The following is a 20,206-nucleotide window of genomic DNA, read 5'->3' as shown; positions in this document are numbered from 1 at the left end:
AGAAAAGCGATTGAGTCAGTGCTCTAGTCTGGGTAGACTGGAAGCCAGGCTTCTCTTGGTTGTGTTTAGTTTCATCAGATAACTCCTAGAAAGCTCAAGGGACAGAGGCTGGAGAGATGGCCCAGTTGGTAAAGTGTTTGCCTTGTAAGCAGAAAGACCTGAGTTCAATCCCCAGAACCCACATTTTAAAAATCTCAGTGTCAGGGATGGAGAGATGGCTTGGTGGTTAATAATAGCATGCTGCTCTTGTACAGGACCAGGTTCCCAACATCCACCCTGGGCAACTCAAAACTATCATCTGTAACTGCAGTTCTATGGGATTTGACACCATCATCTGGTCTCCAGGAGCCCCTACACTCAAGTAGAGTGTGTGTGTGCTCGCAAGTGCGTGCAAGTGCACCCGCTCGCACTTGTATGCATGCTTGTGTGTGTTTAAATTTCTACATGTTCATTTTTTTACATGTTAATTTTCACCTTAAAATTTTACATGGCTTTGTTTCTGCTAGCCCATCCTCTTTCTTTTTGTATAGGTATATGAAATATATATATGCATGCGCAATCAGGCACACACACATACATACAAAATAAATAATTTAAACAAGGTATTACAGAGCATGCTCATATTTCCAGTTTGAGGGAAGGGAGTGGAGGACTCTTGACCCTTTCTGGAGAGTTAACATAGTAGCCAAATTTGTGAGCCCTGGAACAGTGACAGGCCCTGTCTCAAAACAACAACAACAAAGGTAGATGGTCCTCCACAGGAAAATGCACCCATGTGCAGTGAGCACGTGAGCACATGCACACACATGGACACACACGGACACACACGGACACAGGCACATAGGCTGTAAAGTCCATGGAGTTCCTGCTACCTTCCCAGTCTCCAGGAGTCATCATCCTTTAGGATGCAGCTGGTGCCCTGTCTCTGAGATGCTTTCACTCTCCCTGAGAATTCTGGCCAGAAGCAACACCAGACTATCCTGCCTGCTCCCTGCCAACTCCAGGGTCACTATCTTTAATAGCTCTCTGCCTTTCTTTCTGCTGCACCTTGGTCTTCTTCCTTGGCTCCCACGCAGTGACTAGAACAGTCCTGGGCATGAGAATTCCCTTTTTAATTCCCACTCCTGGGACCTCACGCTCAAATTATTAAACAACCAGATGCCAGCACAACCCTACCATATTACAAAGTAAAAGTCAACCCTCCAATGGAAGCTCCCTTCCGGACTGGCAAGATGTCTCAATGGGCAGATGTGCTTGCCACCAAGCACAATGACCTAAGTTTGTTCCCAGGGATATACCATCCCCCAACCTGGGACTAGGTAGGAAAGAACCAATTCCTGTACGTTGTCCTTTGATCTCTAGACACATGCATCATGCGATGCACACATGCCTTTCCTTCTACATGTTAATTTGCACCTTAAAGTTCTACATGGCTTTGTTTCTGCCAGCCCATCCTCTTTTTGTCTTTATTAGCATGCACTGGCTCTCAAGATGAACTGTCTGGGGAAAGATAATTTGTCAAGGATACAAGTTGCGTTCCAAGTCGGCTGGAATGCAAAGCTGGGACGTAGCTAAGGAGTGAAGAGTGAGTCGTAAGATGAAACTACAATCAACGCCGGCTTTCTCTGGGTTTACTTTCCACATCGGTTCACTTTCAAATCTCTTAGTGAAGCCAAGTGGAACAAAACACAAGATAAAGAGGAAAGGAGTCATGGATGTTTTTATTTAATGAAATCTTTAAAGGGGTGGGGGGTGGGGGGGGAGAAAAAGCTTTGAAAGAGGCAAGAGAAAAATTCTCATTTCCTCCTTCCAAGCTTGTTTATTTCCTAACAAAAGATATTGTTTCAACTCTAGAGCTTAGGGGAAATAATCTTTGCTATAAGAAGTTGCTGGGGGAAGTCATTAGGTTGTCAAGCCCAAAGCAAACGTTTCCCCCGCCTCCAGCACGCCTCATCAAAGAGCTGGAGAAGGTACCGTACAAGACGCCCTGAGAGGGGGAACATGTGCTTTTCTCAAACAGAGGAACCGAAAGATCAAAGGAGCATTCATAGAAACCCAAGCTGAACTCGACTAGAACATCCTGCAACTAGAACAGGATCCCGGCGTCAGAGCAGAAAGGGAACATTGGCTTTAATTGTCCCTTCTGCTTTCTGTATTCCCAGGACACTCCCCCCGCCCCGCCCCCAAGGACAGGAAGTGCTCATTTTCACTAATAGTGAACAAGGAAGCAGGTACAACTGTCTTCATCATTCCTACTTTGCAGATGGGGAAACTGTGGCACGTAGTTAAGTCAAGAGCAGTCAGTTAACTATCACCAAAGTCAATGAAGGACATGTTACCCTTCAGATAAGCCACATGATCCAGCTTTTCTGGCCCAGAGAGGGGGCAGAGTTAACTGACAGGCTATCAGGTAATGGTAGTGAAACCTCAGCAGGCGGCAGGCACCCACGTGCTGCATATCCATAATGCAGGTCGAACGCTCAGATACATAAAATAAATCTTGAAAATTAAATGTGTGCATACACACATAGCCAGTTGGGGCTTTTGTTGTGGCTATTACGGTTCAGCCCTGCATTTCAACCCACCTGCTCCTGGCTCAACCTCTCTTCTCCCTACTAAACAGGGTCTGGTGAGTGGCCTCACAGGACGGTCCTCTCCCTATTAAAGGACACCCTGACACCCTCTTCTTGAACCTGGAGCAACAGCAGGTCTTAGAAGCAAAGTGGGAGGGACCTTTTTTTTTTTTTTTTAATCTCAGGCACCCAGCCTTGAGTGACACTTGTCCCAGTGAGCTATCTCATGCTCATTTCTAGGCATTTCCATGTCCTCTGTGATTTCTTCATTGAACTCTTAAGATGTCCTCTGGCAGGCTTTGGGCTGGGAACTTTTTTTTTTTTTTTTTTTTTTTTTTTTTTTTTTTGATGCTCTCAGCTGAGGTATGTCAGGAAGCCTATACAGTGTCTTCACCAGAGTCTAACACATAAATGGGACTCCTGGAAGGAGACAGAGGTAGTCACTGCTGTACGCCACAGTGATTCCGTGGTAACTGCCGGCCTCTGCTTCACGGGTCATGATCTAGCCAAGTCAATACAATTTTGCAACAAGCCATAGGACATGACCTGGAAAAGCTACGTAAGCCTGCTGAGCATCTCACTTACACCTTAAGTGCTATGAGACTCGAGCTCTACAGAGAACAAGAAATGGACTAGAAGAAAGTACGCTCATATCGGGGTCCAGACAGGAAGATTTGGGAGGGTGGGGGTGGGTATGAATGCACTGTATGTTTGGGCCATTAAAAGCAGAATTTTAATGTTGTCCTGGCACGTGGACACTTGGCAGACCCACCTCATCAGCACGTGAGTCCTTGATACTGCAGCAAATACTCAAAAGTCAAGTACAAAGTGGCTTAAGTCTCCTCCTGGTTCCAGGCTCAGAACAAGGATAAACTGAGCACGTGGGTATGAGCATTACAGATGTGTTTGAGGTTTGGGAATATTAAAGAATGAGTTTGTACTGAGAGGTCAGAAAAGCCTATCTGAGAACCCGGACCTGAGCCAGCAACATCATCATTACAGAATCTCATCTGAAGAGCAGCAGCCAACCTCACAGGCCTCAGGGGAGAAAGAGAGAGAGAGACAGAGAGAGAGAGAGAGAGAGAGAGAGAGAGAGAGAGAGAGAGAGAGCCACTGAACTGCCTCCAACAGACTAGCATGTGGACAAGTCTGTGGGGCATTTTCTTGATTGTTGATTGATGCGGGGAGGGCCCAGCCCACTGTGGGCGGTGTCATCCCTTAGGTGGGTGGTCCTGGGTTGTTAAGAAAAACTGAGCAAGCCTGGAAGCAGCAAGCAGCGTTCCTCCATGACCCCTGCTTCAGTGTCTGCGCTATTAGAGGTTAGAGTTCCTGCCCCGGCTCCCCATCACGATGGACTGTGTGAACTGTAAGCCAAATGAACCCTTTCCCCATCTAAGTTGATTTTGGTTATGGTGCTCATTCCAGCAACAGAAAACAAATGAAGGATGGAGTCGGAGAGCTGCATCTTGCTGACCATATTGTAAAAGGATTTGGGTGCTTTGGGCTGAAGGAGCCATTGGGTACTGATGGTTTGCTGGGCTGCTCTTGTGGGCAACTGGAGGATAATACTGAGAACAGCGTACAAGATGGAGACCCGGCTTACAGGTAACGGAGGAGAGTCTGAGAGTCTCTCAGAAACTCTAGCGGGACCATTCCTTCCTGTTGAGGCTTTAAAATCGCAAGTCTCTGGTTCCTGGTTCTCTGGGACAGAGAAGTCAGCCGTGATTTATTCTTGCGATACCTGCACCTTCTAGAAGGTGGGGTCAGCACTCAGAAGCTGTGGTTCTGGAGGCCACAGCTGCGGCTCGAGCTGGCAGTCAAACTTAATAAGGTGTGGAGATCTCCCCCGTGGTCCTGGTTTGAGTCTGTAGAGGACTTACGAGAACAACCAGTGGCAGGGCTAGAGTCCCTTCAGAGAAGTCAGGAGGCCATTGGTGGAAGTATAGCCTCAGCTGTAACAGAGGCTTTAGGCTTGATGCCATAAGGCAGGGTCAGAATCCCTAAAACATCATTCCTCAACCTGTAGGTTGTGACTACTTGGGGGTGGGGGTGTCAAATGACTCTTTCACAGAGGTCCCTTATAACCATTGGAAAGTGCAGGTATTTATATTATGGTTCATAACAGCAAAATTACAGTTATGAAGTAGCGATGGAAATAATGTTATGGCTGGGGGGGGAGGGGGCTCGCCACAGGATGAGGAGCTAGCTGTATTAAAGGGTCACAGCCCTTAAACAGACACCAGAAAGAAAAGATTGGTGAAGGTACAGCCTCAGTTGTTGTGGTGACCTCAGGACTGAGGGGTTCAGAGGGAGAGGGAGGAGAGGGAGACAGACAGACTGAGACTAGACAATGAGAGAGACCACCAGTAAGGGTGAAGCCTTAGATGCAGGAGAGACTCCAGAATATTGAAGATGCCAGACAATGGAGTCACTCAGGGACACTGAGGGACAGTGGCAGGTGTGGGGTGGAGCTCACTCGAGTATGCAGGACAGGCCATCTAGCTGCAGTGAAAGAACCTAGAGCTAGGACTGCCTAAGCCACTTAAAGCCTGCTTCACGAGGGTCCCAGATGATGGACAATGAACTGTTTACAGTGTGGGAATTTTTGCTCTGCCCTGATGCTAACTGTGCCCTGGGTCCTCCCGCCTAAAATGACAAGTGTGTAACTTATTTGGAATTTGGTAGGAAGCCACAGCTAAGAGGGTTAGATATTTCAAAGAGACTTGGAACTTTTAAAGTGTTGGAATTTTTTTTTAAGACTGTAGATCTTCTAGTGTCTGTTATATTGTGCATTATATCATGAGATTAACACGAGATCTCGTGTCGCTGTGGCCTCTGACATGGCTGCATGGTTTCTGTATATGTGTGTATAAGGTATATTTTAAATCCTTTTTACATGTCTGGCTACATGTATCGTGGGACAACATTTGGGAATTGGTTCTCTCCTTCCATGATGTGGACCCCTGGGATTGAACTTGGGCCATCAGGCTTAACAGCCAGCACCTTTACCCACTGAGCCGTATTACCAGCCCCCCACCCCCCATCTTGGTGGTCTGTATTAGCACCTTCTTGCCTCATTCTAAGAGGTAAACATGATTATTTCCAAGGTCTGGGAGAATGCAGAGAACAGCTGTGCATGCTGGGAAGGTCCACAGGGACCTTAAAATTAGACAAGTAGACGAGACTCTGAGAAATGATATAAAGCAGTCACTAGACTCTGAGGATGAGTATCTGAAGGAGCGAGTGAACTTGAGACTAGCCGCTCGATGAATGACGTGATAAAGAATCTGTTTCCCTCTGGTTAAGGCTTAGGGGAGACACAGAAAGCCACTAGACTCACTGGGCCTCCTGAGGTCACAAAAGCAGGGAAGCAGTTGCTGGGGAAGAGGGGACTCTTCAGGAGAGCTGCCTACAAGTTGGGCAGGAAGCCCTAAGGATGTATCATCACCCAGGCTGGGGGGTGGAAGGATTAATGCTGTATCTAGCTGCCTTTGAGTCCTTCATTCTCCTGTCACCAGTAATCTCATAGGGTCACCAAGACGGACTTGTATATACTAGTTTCCTTGGTCTCTGTCAGGGTGTCCGTTAGCAAACACTCCCATCTTGTCTATTACCATCTGGCCAAACCAAACAAAGCGGTCAATGGGAGGGGTGGCCCATATTGCACAGGTAAGAATTCCACTAGACATCGCGGATGATGTATCTGTCTCAGCTCACCTGGGTCCTGCTTCGATGTATTGTCACATGGGTGACCTACCAACTTAGCAGGGAGTCACAGAGGTTAGAGGCCAGGATCAGGGCATTAGCAGGCTGGGTGTCCCCTGAGGTGTACTTCCTAGTTCATAGGTGGTGACCTCTTGCTGTGTCCACACACAATGAAAAAGGCAAGGCAGCTTCCTGGGGCTCCTTTTATATTGGGCCCTGATCACATTGATGAGGGCTCCTTCCATCCCCTGGATCCAGGCACCTCTCAGAGGCCTCAGCCCATTACATTGCAAGAAAAGGATTTCAACAGAGGTGTTTAGAGGGAACAGACACACAGTGGAAAGCCTGGAACGGAAGCCACATGGAGAGTGGTAATGGCCATGTGGCCAGAAGCACAGAGTACACTTTGTTTTCCAAACTGCTTGGGGCAAACAAACAAAAGGCCACATTCATGAGGTGTGACCTCAGCACTGAGGAGGGACTAGGAGATACCGAGGTCTGTTCCTCATGCGTCTTGCAAGAGTCAACGCGGGGCAGAGAGGGGCAGTTTCCTGGCCAGAGCTACCACATGTCAAACTTGGGGGGGGGGGGGGGTGTGGGGTGTCTTGTTTCCAACAGCAAGGTCCTTAAACAGTGGCCAGCAGCATGATCTGACCCTGGGTTCAGGATTCTACATCCACAGTTTGAAATGTTTTGGACCCTTCATAGAGTTTGGCTTATGCAGTGACTTAGATACTAACTTTTGTCTTTTATGTTTTAAAATAAGTTCCTCTTCATATGACCCACTGGCTTTCCCATAAGAATTATCTAATTATCCTTTGCAGTAGTAAATTAGTTTGAATTGATTGTAATCGTTACAGTAAATCAGCCATAAAAAGAGACCAGAAGATATAATCTTTAACGTTGGCCTGAACTAACTCTCTCTCTCTCTCTCTCTCTCTCTCTCTCTCTCTCTCTCTGTGTGTGTGTGTGTGTGTGTGTCCCACATGGTGTTTTGGGAACTGAATTTAAGTCCTTGCACATACAAGTTTGGTAAGTGTTCATTTTTTAAACATATTTTACATGTAAACATGTTTTGCATGCATGTAAGCATGTGCACCACATGTACGCATTGCCTGAAGAGACAGATGAGGGCATTGAACTCCTTGGAACTGGAGTTACAAATGGCTGTGAGCTGCCATTTGGGTGCAGGGAAGTAAACTCAGGTCCTCTGGAATAGTAGCTAGGGGTTTTTAAAAGCTGAGCCATCTCTCCAGCCCCATACTTTTCTGATTTTTTATTTTTTTCATACTTTTCATCTTTTAAAAAAAGGCAAATTATTAGCCAAAGAAGATAGCTTATCAATAGAGGTGCTTAGCGCCATGCCTGACACCCAAGTTCAATCCCTGGAACCCACACAGGAGACAGACTCTTGAAGGTTGTTCTCTGACCTCTGTGTGTGTGGTATGATACATGAACAGCTCCACACATAGCACAAATAAATAATAAAATTTAATTTAAAAAAAAAAACTTTAGTTCCCTTTTTCTTTTTTCTTTCTTTTTTTTTTTTTTTAGACAGGGTTTCTCTGTGTAGCTTTGGCTGTCCTGGAACTCACTCTGTAGACCAGGCTGGCCTTGAACTCAGAAATCCGCCTGCCTCTGCCTCCCAAGTGCTGGGATTAAAGTCATGTGCCACCACCGCCCGGCTTAAACTTTAGTTTCTTAAAGAAAAAAAAAAAAAAACCCTAGACATGTAGAAGAGGAATGTAAACCAGTTATAGAAAATGATATATAGAATATGTATACAGAAGAGATGCTGGAGAGATGCCTCTGCAGTTACAGTATATATTACTCTTGCAAAGAATCAGAGTTCCATTCTGAACACGCACATTGGGCACCTGAAAAACCACTTGTGAATCCAGGTCTAGAATATCAGTGCCCTCTGCTGGCCCCAGTAGGAACTGCAGACATGCAGGAGTAGATATCATTGCCCTCTGCTGGCCCCAGTAGGAACTGCACACACACACACACACACACACACACACACACACACACAATTAAGAAAACAAAGTCAAGAGAAAAAAACAGCCATCAGATAGGCATTCACAGCCTATGAACTCACCTCAGGACCAACAATCACCATGTAAACATTGGGTGTTTCTTGATGCCATTCTTGGGAAAGAAAAGAAAAGAAGAAACAAGACTTAGAATGGAGCTAGCATGGCTTCAAGTCACAGCTGGGAAAACAATTCAGCTTAACTACAAATTACTCCATAGTTAAGTTTTGTTCTCTTAGCTTATCAATCATTCATTCATGCTAGCCAGGATCAATTTCATTTACTTAGAATGCCTATATATGTCATTATACGCTTTTACTTAAAGAATTGTTTCTTTTTGGACTGTAGCAATGGCTCAGTGATTAAAAACACTTGCTGCTCTTGCAGAGGATCAGAATTTAGTTCCCAGCAGCCACATGGCAGCTCACAATTGCCTGTAACTCTAAGTCTGGGGAAAACTGATGCCCTCTTCTGGTATCCACAGGTACTGCAGATGCATCATACATATATAACACTGGCAGACAAACACATAAAATAACAATAAAGGGATCTTTATAAAAAGTGGTAAGACTTTTTAAAAATTAATTTAGACATATAACTGTTTCCAATTTGTCTGACATCCTTCCCACCTGAAGCTGCAAGTTTACACAGAGATATTAATCCTGAAAGTTACCAGTTACTGGCTGTTTCCAAAGTGATCATCTTGGAACAGTCTACTCATATGCAAATGAACAAAGGGGGCAGGGGAGGAGGTCCCCCTGGGCAAGATGGCTCACACTGTAACTCCTGCTCTTGGGGTGCTGAAGCAGGAGGATTGAGCGTTGGAGGCCAGCTGGGAGCTCCCAGTAAGAACAGAAAGCCAAGGCACATCTCTACTTGCAAATCCCCACACCAAGGAGGGCATAACACATACCTGAGAATGCATCCACCAGGTACAGAGGATCCTTCACGGGTCTGAGTCCACATATTATAAGGAATATGTACAGGTTGTCAGCACTTTGGTCGATCTCTGCAACATACGAGCGTGGGACACTTCCATGGGCATGGAGGATACGGCTAAGTTACCCAGCAACAGTGATGACACTGTGGCAAGCAGACCAGAGGTCAGCAGCTCACACTGGCTTTCCTGCCCCTAGTGTTCTAAATGCCTTGCCACATGCATTAGCTTCTCCAAGCCTTGGGTAAGCCTGAGCTTTCCTCTAGCTATGAAATGCAAGGTCTCTGCCATAGAGGGAGAAGGATAGGGGTTTGGGGGTGGAGGATGACCCAGCCACTACTGATAGGAATCAGCAGGCCCAGGAAGAACTTGGGCAGTTTCAGTTGATGCAGCTAGAAAAGAGGCTTATGGGTGACTCGGGAATTCACAGATGCGTGGTAGGTATGAGCATATGTCCCTGGGAATAGGAAACGCACACATACGTCTCTCCGTCCTGTTGTTTTTTCTGCATTTGCCAGTTGGATTTGTCAACTTTACCTCAGAAAACTGTAACAGTTCTAAAAGTAGACATGTATGTTTATCGAGTGGTTTTTTTTCCCCCTCTTGTTTGTTTATGTTTTGTTTCTTGTGGGTAGTACACGAGATAGTGTCTGCTATAATAGTCCAAACTGGCCTCAAACTTGCTGTGTAGCTGAGGAGGACCTTGAATTTCTGATTCTCCTGACTCCACCTCCCAAATCTAGGACTACAGGCAGATAGCACCATGCCCAATTCACGCAGGGCTGGGATCGAATCCAGGGTTCCCTGCCTGCTAAAGAAGCATCCTACCAACTGAGCTATCCGTATAGATTTTAAAAACACAGAGAGGGAAAATAGCTGGGGACATGGCTCAGCGGTTAAGAGCACTGGCTGTCCTGGCAGAGGACCCAGGTTCAATACCCAGCACCCACATAGTAGCTCTCAACTACCTGTAACTCCAGTTTCAGGGATGTGATGCCCTCTTCAGGCCTCTGTGGATACATACAGACTAAACACTCATACACATTAATAATAATAACAATAACAACAACAACAATAAAAATACAAGCTTTGCATGGTGGTGTATACCTTTAATCCTGGCACTCAGGAGGCAGAGGTGGGCAAATCTCTTGAGTCTGAGGCCAGTCTGGTCTACAAAGCAAGTCTCAGGGCAGCCAGGGATATACAAAGAAACTTTGTGGGCTGGAGAGATGGATCCTCGGTTAAGAGCACTGACTACTCTTCCAAAGGTCCTGAGTTCAGTTCCCAGCAGCCACATGGTGGCTCGCAACCAATCTGTAATGGGATCTGATGCCCTCTTCTGGTGTGTCTGAAGACAGTGACAGTGTACTCATATGCATAAAATAAAATAGATAAATCTTTAAAAAAAAAAAGAAACTTTGTCTTGAAAAAACCAAACTAATAATAATAGTAATAATAATAATAATAATACAGAGAAGGCTTGGAGAAGGCTTAGGAGTCCCATATCTATGAAGCAGGACAGAAGTGGGCACCAGTCTTGGTGACTCTTATAACAAGTAAAGCTGTTTTTTTTTGTTTTGTTTTGTTTTGTTTTTTTGTTTTTTTGTTTTTTTTTAAATAACCCTGGTCTCTAGAGAGAGTGGGAGTTTTCCTGGCCAACAAAAAGCAGGGAAAGTGGCTATATATGACCTTTAAGTCTTGGTTGTGAAAGGCCTTGTTACTCTTTGGTCATCTGGCCACACAACCTTCTCGGAACAAAAGTCTTGATAAAGAGACTCATCCTGGCAGAGTGAGGTCCCAGCCCTGAGGCGAGGCTGGGCCTCCAGCACATCTGAGCATTTCAGGAACAGCATTGACAGACCTAGAACAGGCAGGTGCCCAGCTGAGCCACCAAACCACAACAGCTCACGCCCACAGAAATCATGAGAAACAGCCACAGTTGTCTGAGGCCAGGAAGTCTTGCGGTGTTTTATGGCAACTGGTAGATAATTGGTTTAATAGCAATTGTTAATAGACTCAGCACAAAAGCTGGCCTAAAATATCAGCATTTACAGCCTGTGTAATTGGCCATAAAACCAAGCACATGCAAGGATGTCTTTTCCAGGATGGGCACTTGTCCATATATATATAAATATTTTTTTTTTCTGAGCTTACCTAAGTCTTGAGAATGAAAGTGACATATGGCATGTGTCATACATGTGCATGAGGGACATTGTGAAGGTTTCTATAGGCCCAGCCCAGGGAGTGGCACTATTGGAAGGTGTGGCCCTGTTTGAGTAGGTGTGCCACTGTGGATGTGGGCTAGACTCTCATCCTAGCTACTTAGAGTCCAGTCTTCTCCTGTCTGCCTACAGACAGAGACGTAGAACTCTCAGCTCCTCCTGCACCGTGCCTGCCTGGACGCTGCCATGTTTCCGCTTTGATGACAATGGGCTGAACCTCTGAACTTGTAAGCCAGCCCCAATTAATTATCCTTATAAGAGTTGCCTTGGTCATGGCGTCTGTGTACAGCAGTAAAACCCTAACGAAGACAGACATGGTCAGCACAGATAATAGAATAACGAGAGTGACTCTGGACAGAATCACACTGACAGTGAAGAGTGACAGCCTTGTCCTAGGAGAGCACAACCATGGGGGGGGGGTATCTCAGTGGTGATGTGCTTGCCTTGCATGCCTGAACATTTTGGTTTGATCCCCAGCACAACCCACACACTCAACTCACACATGTGTGCATGCAAGCACACACACATACACACACAGAGTTCTAAGCCAGGTGTGAAGGCATATAGTTTCAATCTTGGTAATTAGAAGGCTATGTCAGAAGGATAGTGTTGTGGATAGCCCCGGCCTTTTGTTTTCATGGTATTTCCACTCCTGGGAGGGGCCACAGAGGAGGAGTGAATCTTGTGAACCTTCTGTCCAATTGAATTTGTAAAATAAAGGCTGGAGCCAGTGATTCGGCAGTAGAAGGGGAGGTGGAGAAAAAGGCTTAGGGGAGGAATCAGAAGAGGAGGAGTCAGAAGAGGAAGTTGCTGGGAGAAAGGCTAGGTAGGCGACGGAGGGGGGGGGAGGGGAGCCGGAGGAGCCATTGGAGCCATTGGAGCCATTGGTAGAAGGACAAGAAGGAAGAGAAGAACATGGCTTAGAAAACCACAGGTTTTAAGGGATCTCATAGCTGGGGAATAGAGTAGTGCAATGGTAAATCTGTCCAATCTAGGCTTGCAGTTTATAATCATAAATATTGAGTTGTGTTTTCCTTGACCGGACTTGTTTGGGTCGGAGATTTACCACAACAGGATAGCATCAAGGTTGGGGCCAGCTAGGCTACACAGTGAGTTCAAGACCAGGATGAACTATACAACAAAAGCCTGTCTCAAAAGGAAGGAAGGAAGGAAGGGAAGGAGAAAAGGAGGGAAGAAGGGAGGGAGAAAAGGAGGGAAGGGTAGGGGAAAGGGAGAAGGGAAAAAGAAAAGGAAGAAAAGAAAATTCTGGGTGAATATGATCAAGATACTTATATGTTGGGGCAGGAGAGCAGTCATAATGGTTAAGAGTGCTTATTGCCTTTGCACAGGACCTAAATTTAGTTACAGGTACCCAGGTGGCAGCCCTCTAGGGTCCGCAACTCCAGCTCCAGAGGACCCGACACCCCCTGCTGCCCTCTTTGAGTACTGCACCCAAGTGCTTCTATCCACACATAGATACACATACATAATTAGAAATAAAACTTTAGAAATAAAACATTACATACATGTGTGAAAATGTTATAATGTGTAATGTTGTCTATACATTTTATGCATAATGAATATAAGTATAAAGTTACCACAGTCTCTGAATTAACTTCTGACAATATCACTAAGCCGCGTTGAGGGTTTCATAGGCCCGCCTCAGTATTTTGAATCTCGTGAACTAACCTCAGCAGACAAACCTTAGTGAGTGCATATTTGACTAAAGTCTCAGCCTCAGCCAGAAGCTACAGATAGAATGTGGTCTCAAGGTCGGAGAATTGGAATTCAGGCACCGGAATCCAAGGTCAGGAGTCAAGTGAGTGTCTTTAATAAATGATAAGCTCTTCTTAATAAAAATCTAAGGGGATGAAGGGTCAAAATGAGAAGGCAGCCGAAGCCTTCGTTCCCAGAGAAGAGAGGCTAATGTTTATCTGATCCTTAGACTGTACGTCTGCTGGGGACAGACATCAAAATTATTCAAAGGAAATATAATTCTGTACACGAGGAAAAACAGGGAGAAGGCACCTTAGCTGAAACAGGAGGCCACAGCCCCACACACAGGACCTGTGTATTCACATGTACGACCCATACGCCACCCACACACACCCCACACTGCCACATAGATACATATATAGCATGTACAGAAGTCTGTGTACTCAAAAATTACCACCAGCAACCGGACAATCCAACCAGGTCCAGAGCAAAATTCCAATCTACTCACACCCTCGATATAGGGAGATGCATTATTAAATCCATGAGAGGAAGAAGAGGAAACGGGGGAGAGCCATGAATAAACCCCTACCCTCAAGATGGGAAATTGGACTCATTGAATAGGGAAAAATATATAAGTATGTAATCCAATTGCTACACCAAAATGACATTCTAGAAACTCACAGGATTGCTTGGGGAGACCTGGAACCTGGTAAAACGACTGTTCTGTGCTCCTGTGTGACGTGGTGCTGAGGACACATTCCTTCCTGCTTATCTGGGTCACCTGCCTTAAACAACTGCTTGAACATCTGTTTGGCCCAGTTAGGGGGTGCTGCACCTGTTGCCAGTTGGGAGGTCCTAGGGAAACCTAGCCTTGTGCCTCCTTGGACCCAGATGGTTTAGAGAGACAGCCCTGGGAAGAGACTGGTCCGTAGACCTCAGCTCTGATTTCTGCAGGACGCTGCCTATAACTCTCGGGGAGATATGCACACCTTATTGCAGCTACAATGGCTGAGCATCTGAGCATCACACACGCTGTGGTTACACACAATGAAAACCATACTCCATTGGAGCTGGAGAGGCTCCAATGGTTAAGGGCTACTTCTGCAGAGGACGGGGAATCAGTTTCCACCACCCATGCAGCGGCATACAACCACCTGAAACTCCCAGTTCTGGGGATCTGATATCTTCTTCTGGCCTCTGTGGGTACCAGGCATAGGTATGTTACCATACACACACACACACACAAAAACCATACACTCATAAATAATAAATAAATAAATAAAAAGTGAATAAATGAATAGCTTAAAAGTTCTCTCTCTCTCTCTCTCTCTCTCTCTCTCTCTCTCTCTCTCTCTCTCTCTCTCTTCCCCCCCCTCTAAATTTCAGATGGCTGGTGATAGACTACTTCACCCTTGAAACAGGATTTCTACTGGTTACAGATAATCTTGCCCAACCTTGCTCCATGGTCATGGTGGGAGAGCCTGTCTCACTTTGAGCAGGTAACTCTGTAAGGCAGGGGCTACAGAAAGAAAATCTGACCTATGCATTGCAATTATTTCTGCCCTTTTTCCCCTGAGGGAGTCTGCCCCTTCACTGTGTGCACCAGTAAACACAGTCACATCTATTGGAAGGTTAGAATCCTGTCTCCTGTCTCCTGTCTCTTGAAGCTGCCTCAGAAATCTACGAAATGGGACTAGTGAACAATTCATAGAGGGTTTTTTCTAGCTTAGAGGAAGCCCTAGATTCACTCGCCAGCAGGGCATAAACCAGGGATGATGATGCATGCCCACAATGCTAGCAACTCAGGGTAGAGGCAGGGGGATTAGAAGTTCAAGGTCATCCTCAGCTACTCAACAAGTGCAGGGCTATCCTGGGCTACATGAGACCCTCTCTCAAAAATAAGTTATTTAAATGAAAATCTATAAAATAAAAATGCGTTCTTCAAACTGACGACATGCAAGGTGCCCTGATATTTCCTATTCAACTTTTTAAAGTGCTCGCACAACCCCAGCTCTCTAAATTGATTTTGAGCCGCCTGACCCAGAAGACCCTGGAGGGAGAGACGGAGTTAATCCTATATCTGTTGTGCCGTTCAAATCTTTCTTGCTGGGCTGGAGATTAAATGTAATGAGAATTCAGGAAACTAAATTAGAGAAATGACAGACAGGAGCATCCCACACCTCCTCGTCTTCTAGAAAAGAAAGAAAGAAGATTCAGAAGAGCCTGGCGCGTCCTGCTCGTAGAAGGCTTATTTTCAGACAGATGAACGTTCAGAAAAGCCAACCTGAGAGCCAAGGGCTACAGTTCAGCATACTAGGACTTGGACACTGTCTCGCACAGAGGTTCTCAATCTGTGGGTCGCGACCCCTTTGCCAACCCTTGTGCTCCAAACATATTTACAATGATTCATAACAATAAAAACATTAGCTATGAAGTAACAACAAAAATAATTTTATAGTTGGCAAAAAAGACCACACCATGAGGTCTTGACCACAGCATGAGGTCTTTTCTGTATTAGTTTCAGAATTGAGAAGATTGAGACCCACCATGACCTGTCCAGCACCCTCCTGTCCTTGGAGGCTTATGGGAAGGTGTTGTGTTTGTTCTTTGTTCTTAAAAAGGGGGCCTGTCATGGCTTGGGTAAAGTAGCTGCTACCTAAATCTTGAGTGACTGTTTCTCACTGTTTAAGTTAAAACTTGTGCCTACAGCCTGCCCGTGCCCTCACGAACCAGGTTAGGCTAAGTGCAGGTGTGTTATAGAAATTATTTAAATCTGACCTGGGGTTTCTACCCCGCTTTTATATCATTTAGTTCCCGGATGAAAGACATACATAGCCTTTATATTTATAATAAGTTCTAATTAGCACAAGAGCTGGGCAGATACCTACGCTCTTACGTTGTTAGAATCTGCTTTCCTGTTGATAACCCCCAAGTTATTACTTACTATGCTTCATCTGGACTGCTCTTAACTCCAGTTGGCCAGCCCTCGGGGCCACGTTTTCTTGACTCCCAACCCATGGCGGCTTCTCCTTTCTCCTTCTGCCTTCTTCTTCTTGTCCTCCCTCTCTGACCCCAAACCTGGGAAACCTAAGCCTCACTTAATGTCTCTTTTAGCCAGCTATTAGCTGTTATTTACCCGTCAGAAATGACTCAGGGGCAGGGTCACTGGTTTACATGCAGACTCCAGGTCTTGGGGTCCGCACTTAGTATTACAATACACAGTAAAAGATAAAAGCTCAACATAGGTATGCATGTATTTAACATAGATCAGTGTATTTGTAATTGTGTGTGTGTGGGGGGGGTGCGCTTGGCATTCACAGCCACCAACAGACTAAATAGGGGGCTGTCTGATCACACGGGAGGACAAGTGGGGATTGCCCCCTGCCAGTTGCTGTGGTGTCCTTCCCTGTACTCAGTACCATCATTTGACATAACCCTAGCTTCCCCGTATTAGGTGTAGGGCCCAGGTTAGACTTGAAATTTTGATAACCTTTTTCCCCTTGCTTCTGAGTGCTGAGATCATAGCCATTATGCCCTGCCCTGCCCTGCCCTGCCCTGCCCTGCCCTGCCCTGCCCTGCCCTGCCCTGCCCTGCCCTGCCCTGCCCTGCCCTGGCACCTCTCCTATCCCTCAACTATATGAAAAGAAGAGGTTTGAAAAACTTTAGCAGAGGGTGTTATGCTGACTGGTGCCTAGAGTTTAGACAAAGTATCTGACTTGTGGAAGTTTAAAAATGGAGAGCCAGCTGGACAGTGGTGGTGAGTGCTTTTAATCCCGGCACTCAGGAGGCAGAGGCAGGTACATCTCTATGAGTGAGTTTGAGGCCAGCCTCATCTACATGGTAAGTTCTAGGACAGCCAGGGCTACACAAAGAAAACCCATAGGAAAACCAAGTAAGTTTTCTTAAGAGCAGACAAAGAAGGGGCTGGAGAGATGGCTCAGCAGTTAAGAGCGCTGAGTGTTCTTCCAAAGGTCCTGAGTTCAATTCCCAGTAACCACATGGTGGCTCTCAAACACCTGTAATGGGATCTGATGCCCTCTTCTGGTGTGTCTGAAGACAGATACAGTGTACTTGTCATATACATAAAATAAATAAATAAATCTTTTTAAAAAATAGACAAAGAAGGGGAGGAGGTTGGATGTTAGAGTTTCCACCACATAGAAAAACAAATGGGAGTGGGTGAGTTGGGGGAAGATGGGAGGAGAGAGAAGCATGGTGGTACACACCTGTAATCCCAGCACTTGGGAAGGACCAACCTCCACTGCATAGCAAGTTAAAGGACAAACTAGGCTACCCATGACCTTGTTTAGAGGAAGAGGAATGGGGAGGGAAAGAAGGGAGAGGAGGAACATAAGCAGAGACAAGTGTAGTGGTATACATGAAAAGTGTGCGCACATACATGCATGAGAGAGAGAGAGAGAGAGAAGAAAAGAGAGAGAAAAAGATAAATAAGCAATATAAAGTAAAACTGGTTAGTTTAATTGTCAATTTGGCACATTGTAGTGTATCTTGGGAAGAGTCTCAGCAAAGGATTGTAAAGGCCAGCCTGTAGGAATATCTGTGGGGAACTGTATTGATGATGTTAACTGACATGGGAAGACCCAGCCCACTATAGGCAGCACCATTCCCCACGCTGGGGTTCTAGACTGTGTGAAGAGGATAAACTAAACTGAATGTAAGCATACATGCAGCCTTCACTCTACTCTTGATGGTGAATGTGGTGTGACCAGCTGCTTCAAGTTCTTGCCATGATGCCCCGTCTCAATGACAGGTGTAACCTGGAACTGTGAGCTGAAATAAGTCCTTTGTCTCCTGAGCTATTTTTTGTTCAGGGTGTTTTATCACAGCAACAGGAAATGAAGAGTGGAAAACAGGAAAGTGGAGAGGGTAAGCCTCATGGATCTAAGCCTTCCTCTTTCTGGGTTTGATGACTCATGAGTTTCTTTGCTATAGATATGTGGGTTGTAGAAAACTGTATGCAAAAATCTCAGCACACTGTCGTAACAACACTGGACATGTCCCTGGAAGAGACTAGGAACCTCACTGACCATGTGAGGAGCTTAGTATAGACACTCATATCGTCATCAGAAGAACGAGCATGAAGAGCACAAGGAAAGTCATTATAGTTGGCTGTTAATCTATGTGACCATTGGTGCCTAGTTGATCTGTTAGAATAGGGAATCTTGATGACACAGAGCTGGCTTGCTGTTTCAAAATGATGCGACATTGATTTGTAAGCCAGGGCTGGGAGATAGATGACTGAGCCGCATCAGAAACCCCGCAACATCCTGGGTGAGGGAGGGCACTGTAAAAATAGTATCAGGGATGGAGAGGTGGCCCAATGGTTAGGAACATGGATGTTCTTCCAGAAGACCCAGCTTTAATTCCCAGCACCCACATGGTGGCTCAAAAACATCTGTAACTCCAGTTCCAGGAGATCTGATGACCTCTTCCCTGACTTCTATGTGGTCTGTATGCATAAGGTTCCCAGACATGTACACAGGTGAAACGTTCATATACATAAAATAAAAATAAATATTCTTTAAAAATAGCATCAGGTAGGGGACTGGAGAGATGGCTCAGTGGTTAAGAGCACTGACTGTTCTTCCAGAGGTCCTGAGTTCAATTCCCAGCAACCACAAGGTGGCTCACAACCATCTGTAATAGGATCCGATGCCTTCTTCTGGTGTGTTCGAAGAGTGACAGTGTACTCATGTACATTAAGTAAATCTTAAAAAAAAAAATAAATTATATATATATATATATAACATCAAGTATTTAAGGTAGCTTGTTGGAGAACCCTGTTATTAAGGTCATGGTCCACCTCTCCAAACTGGGAGCAAAATGGAGGACTTTCTTTCTCGGCAGAACTTCTCTTTCTCTTCCTAACCTTATTTGGAGAATGTCTCTGAGCATGGACGCCTGATTTTATCTGAAGAATGAGTTATGTGTGTGCATAACTCAGCACACACATCCTGCTCTAGTTTCCTGCCCATAAGATAATTAGGTACTGTGTTATGACCAATCAACCTGTAAACCAGTTAGGGTTTTACTGCTGTCAACAGACACCATGACCAAGGCAACTCTCATAAGGACAACATTTAATTGGGGCTGGCTTACAGGGTTCAGAGGTTCAGTCCATTATCATCAAGGTGGGAACATGGCAGCATCTAGGCAGGCATGGTGCAGGAGGAGTTGAGAGTTCTACATTTTCATCTGAAGGCTGCTAGCAGAATACTGACTTCCAGGGAGCTAGGAGGAGGGTCTTAAACCCCACCTTCACAGTGACACACCTACTCCAACAAGGCCACACCTACTCCAACAGGGCCACATATTCTAATAGTGCCACTCCCTGGGCCGAGCATCACATAACCCTTTCCACCTGTACCCCTAAGAGCCCTTATACACCCTAACCCTTGAACAGTAAAATAGAATGAATGGTCTCACTGAAGCTTTCTCCAGAAATCCTTCTGTCATACTCACAGCCAACTGAACCCTGCTCTCTCCTTCTCCCTCATGAGTGGGTGGCCAACGACCCCATAGAGAAAGCAGACCCACCGTGACTCACCAGTATAGATGTTCACATGATGTCCTGTTCTACCTACTTGCCCTCCAGTCTCAAGGGACTATAAGACTATAAGAGGACATTTGTTCACTAAGAGCCTGAATCAAACCCTAATCGGTGGTTCTCAATCTGTGCGTAAAGACCCCCTTGGGGGTCGCAGATACCCTGCATATCAGATATTTACATTATGATTCATAACAGTAGCAAAATTACAATTATGAAGTGTCAATGAAATAATTTGATAGTTGAGGGTCACCACAGCATGAGGAATTGTATTAAGGGTCATTTGGAAAACTGAGAACCACTGTTCTGTATGTCTGGGGCTCAAGGAAGTATCAGGTTACAATCTCAGATCACAAAAACTCCTGAAGCCCAGGTGAGCGAGAAGGGGTGATACGTCATCCCCCAAGACCTGAACCCAATAGGGATGATCAACCGTACAACTGGGAAGC

At 45.6% G+C, this 20,206-nt stretch overlaps 1 protein-coding gene across 7 annotated transcripts in view; it reads right to left on the bottom strand.

Moving 5' to 3' along the window:
• Positions 1-20,206, bottom strand: part of Glt1d1 (glycosyltransferase 1 domain containing 1) — a 71,525-nt gene that overhangs the window by 21,822 nt on the left and 29,497 nt on the right. For all 7 annotated transcript variants that reach the window (XR_013107068.1, XM_076922976.1, XM_076922978.1 and 4 more), the window contains 2 exons: positions 9,228-9,323; positions 8,380-8,429 (listed from right to left, as the gene is read on the bottom strand). Coding sequence is in view for 6 of the 7 variants with exons in the window: in XM_076922976.1 (XP_076779091.1) it covers positions 8,380-8,429; positions 9,228-9,323 (146 nt within the window). In the remaining variant the exon portion in view is untranslated. The remainder of the gene's footprint in view (positions 1-8,379; positions 8,430-9,227; positions 9,324-20,206) is intronic.

Source organism: Arvicanthis niloticus, chromosome 24, assembly GCF_011762505.2.
Source record: "Arvicanthis niloticus isolate mArvNil1 chromosome 24, mArvNil1.pat.X, whole genome shotgun sequence".
Lineage (NCBI taxonomy): Eukaryota > Metazoa > Chordata > Mammalia > Rodentia > Muridae > Arvicanthis > Arvicanthis niloticus.
The sequence above is the reverse complement of the archived record's forward strand: the minus strand, read 5'-3'. Positions and strand labels throughout refer to the sequence as shown.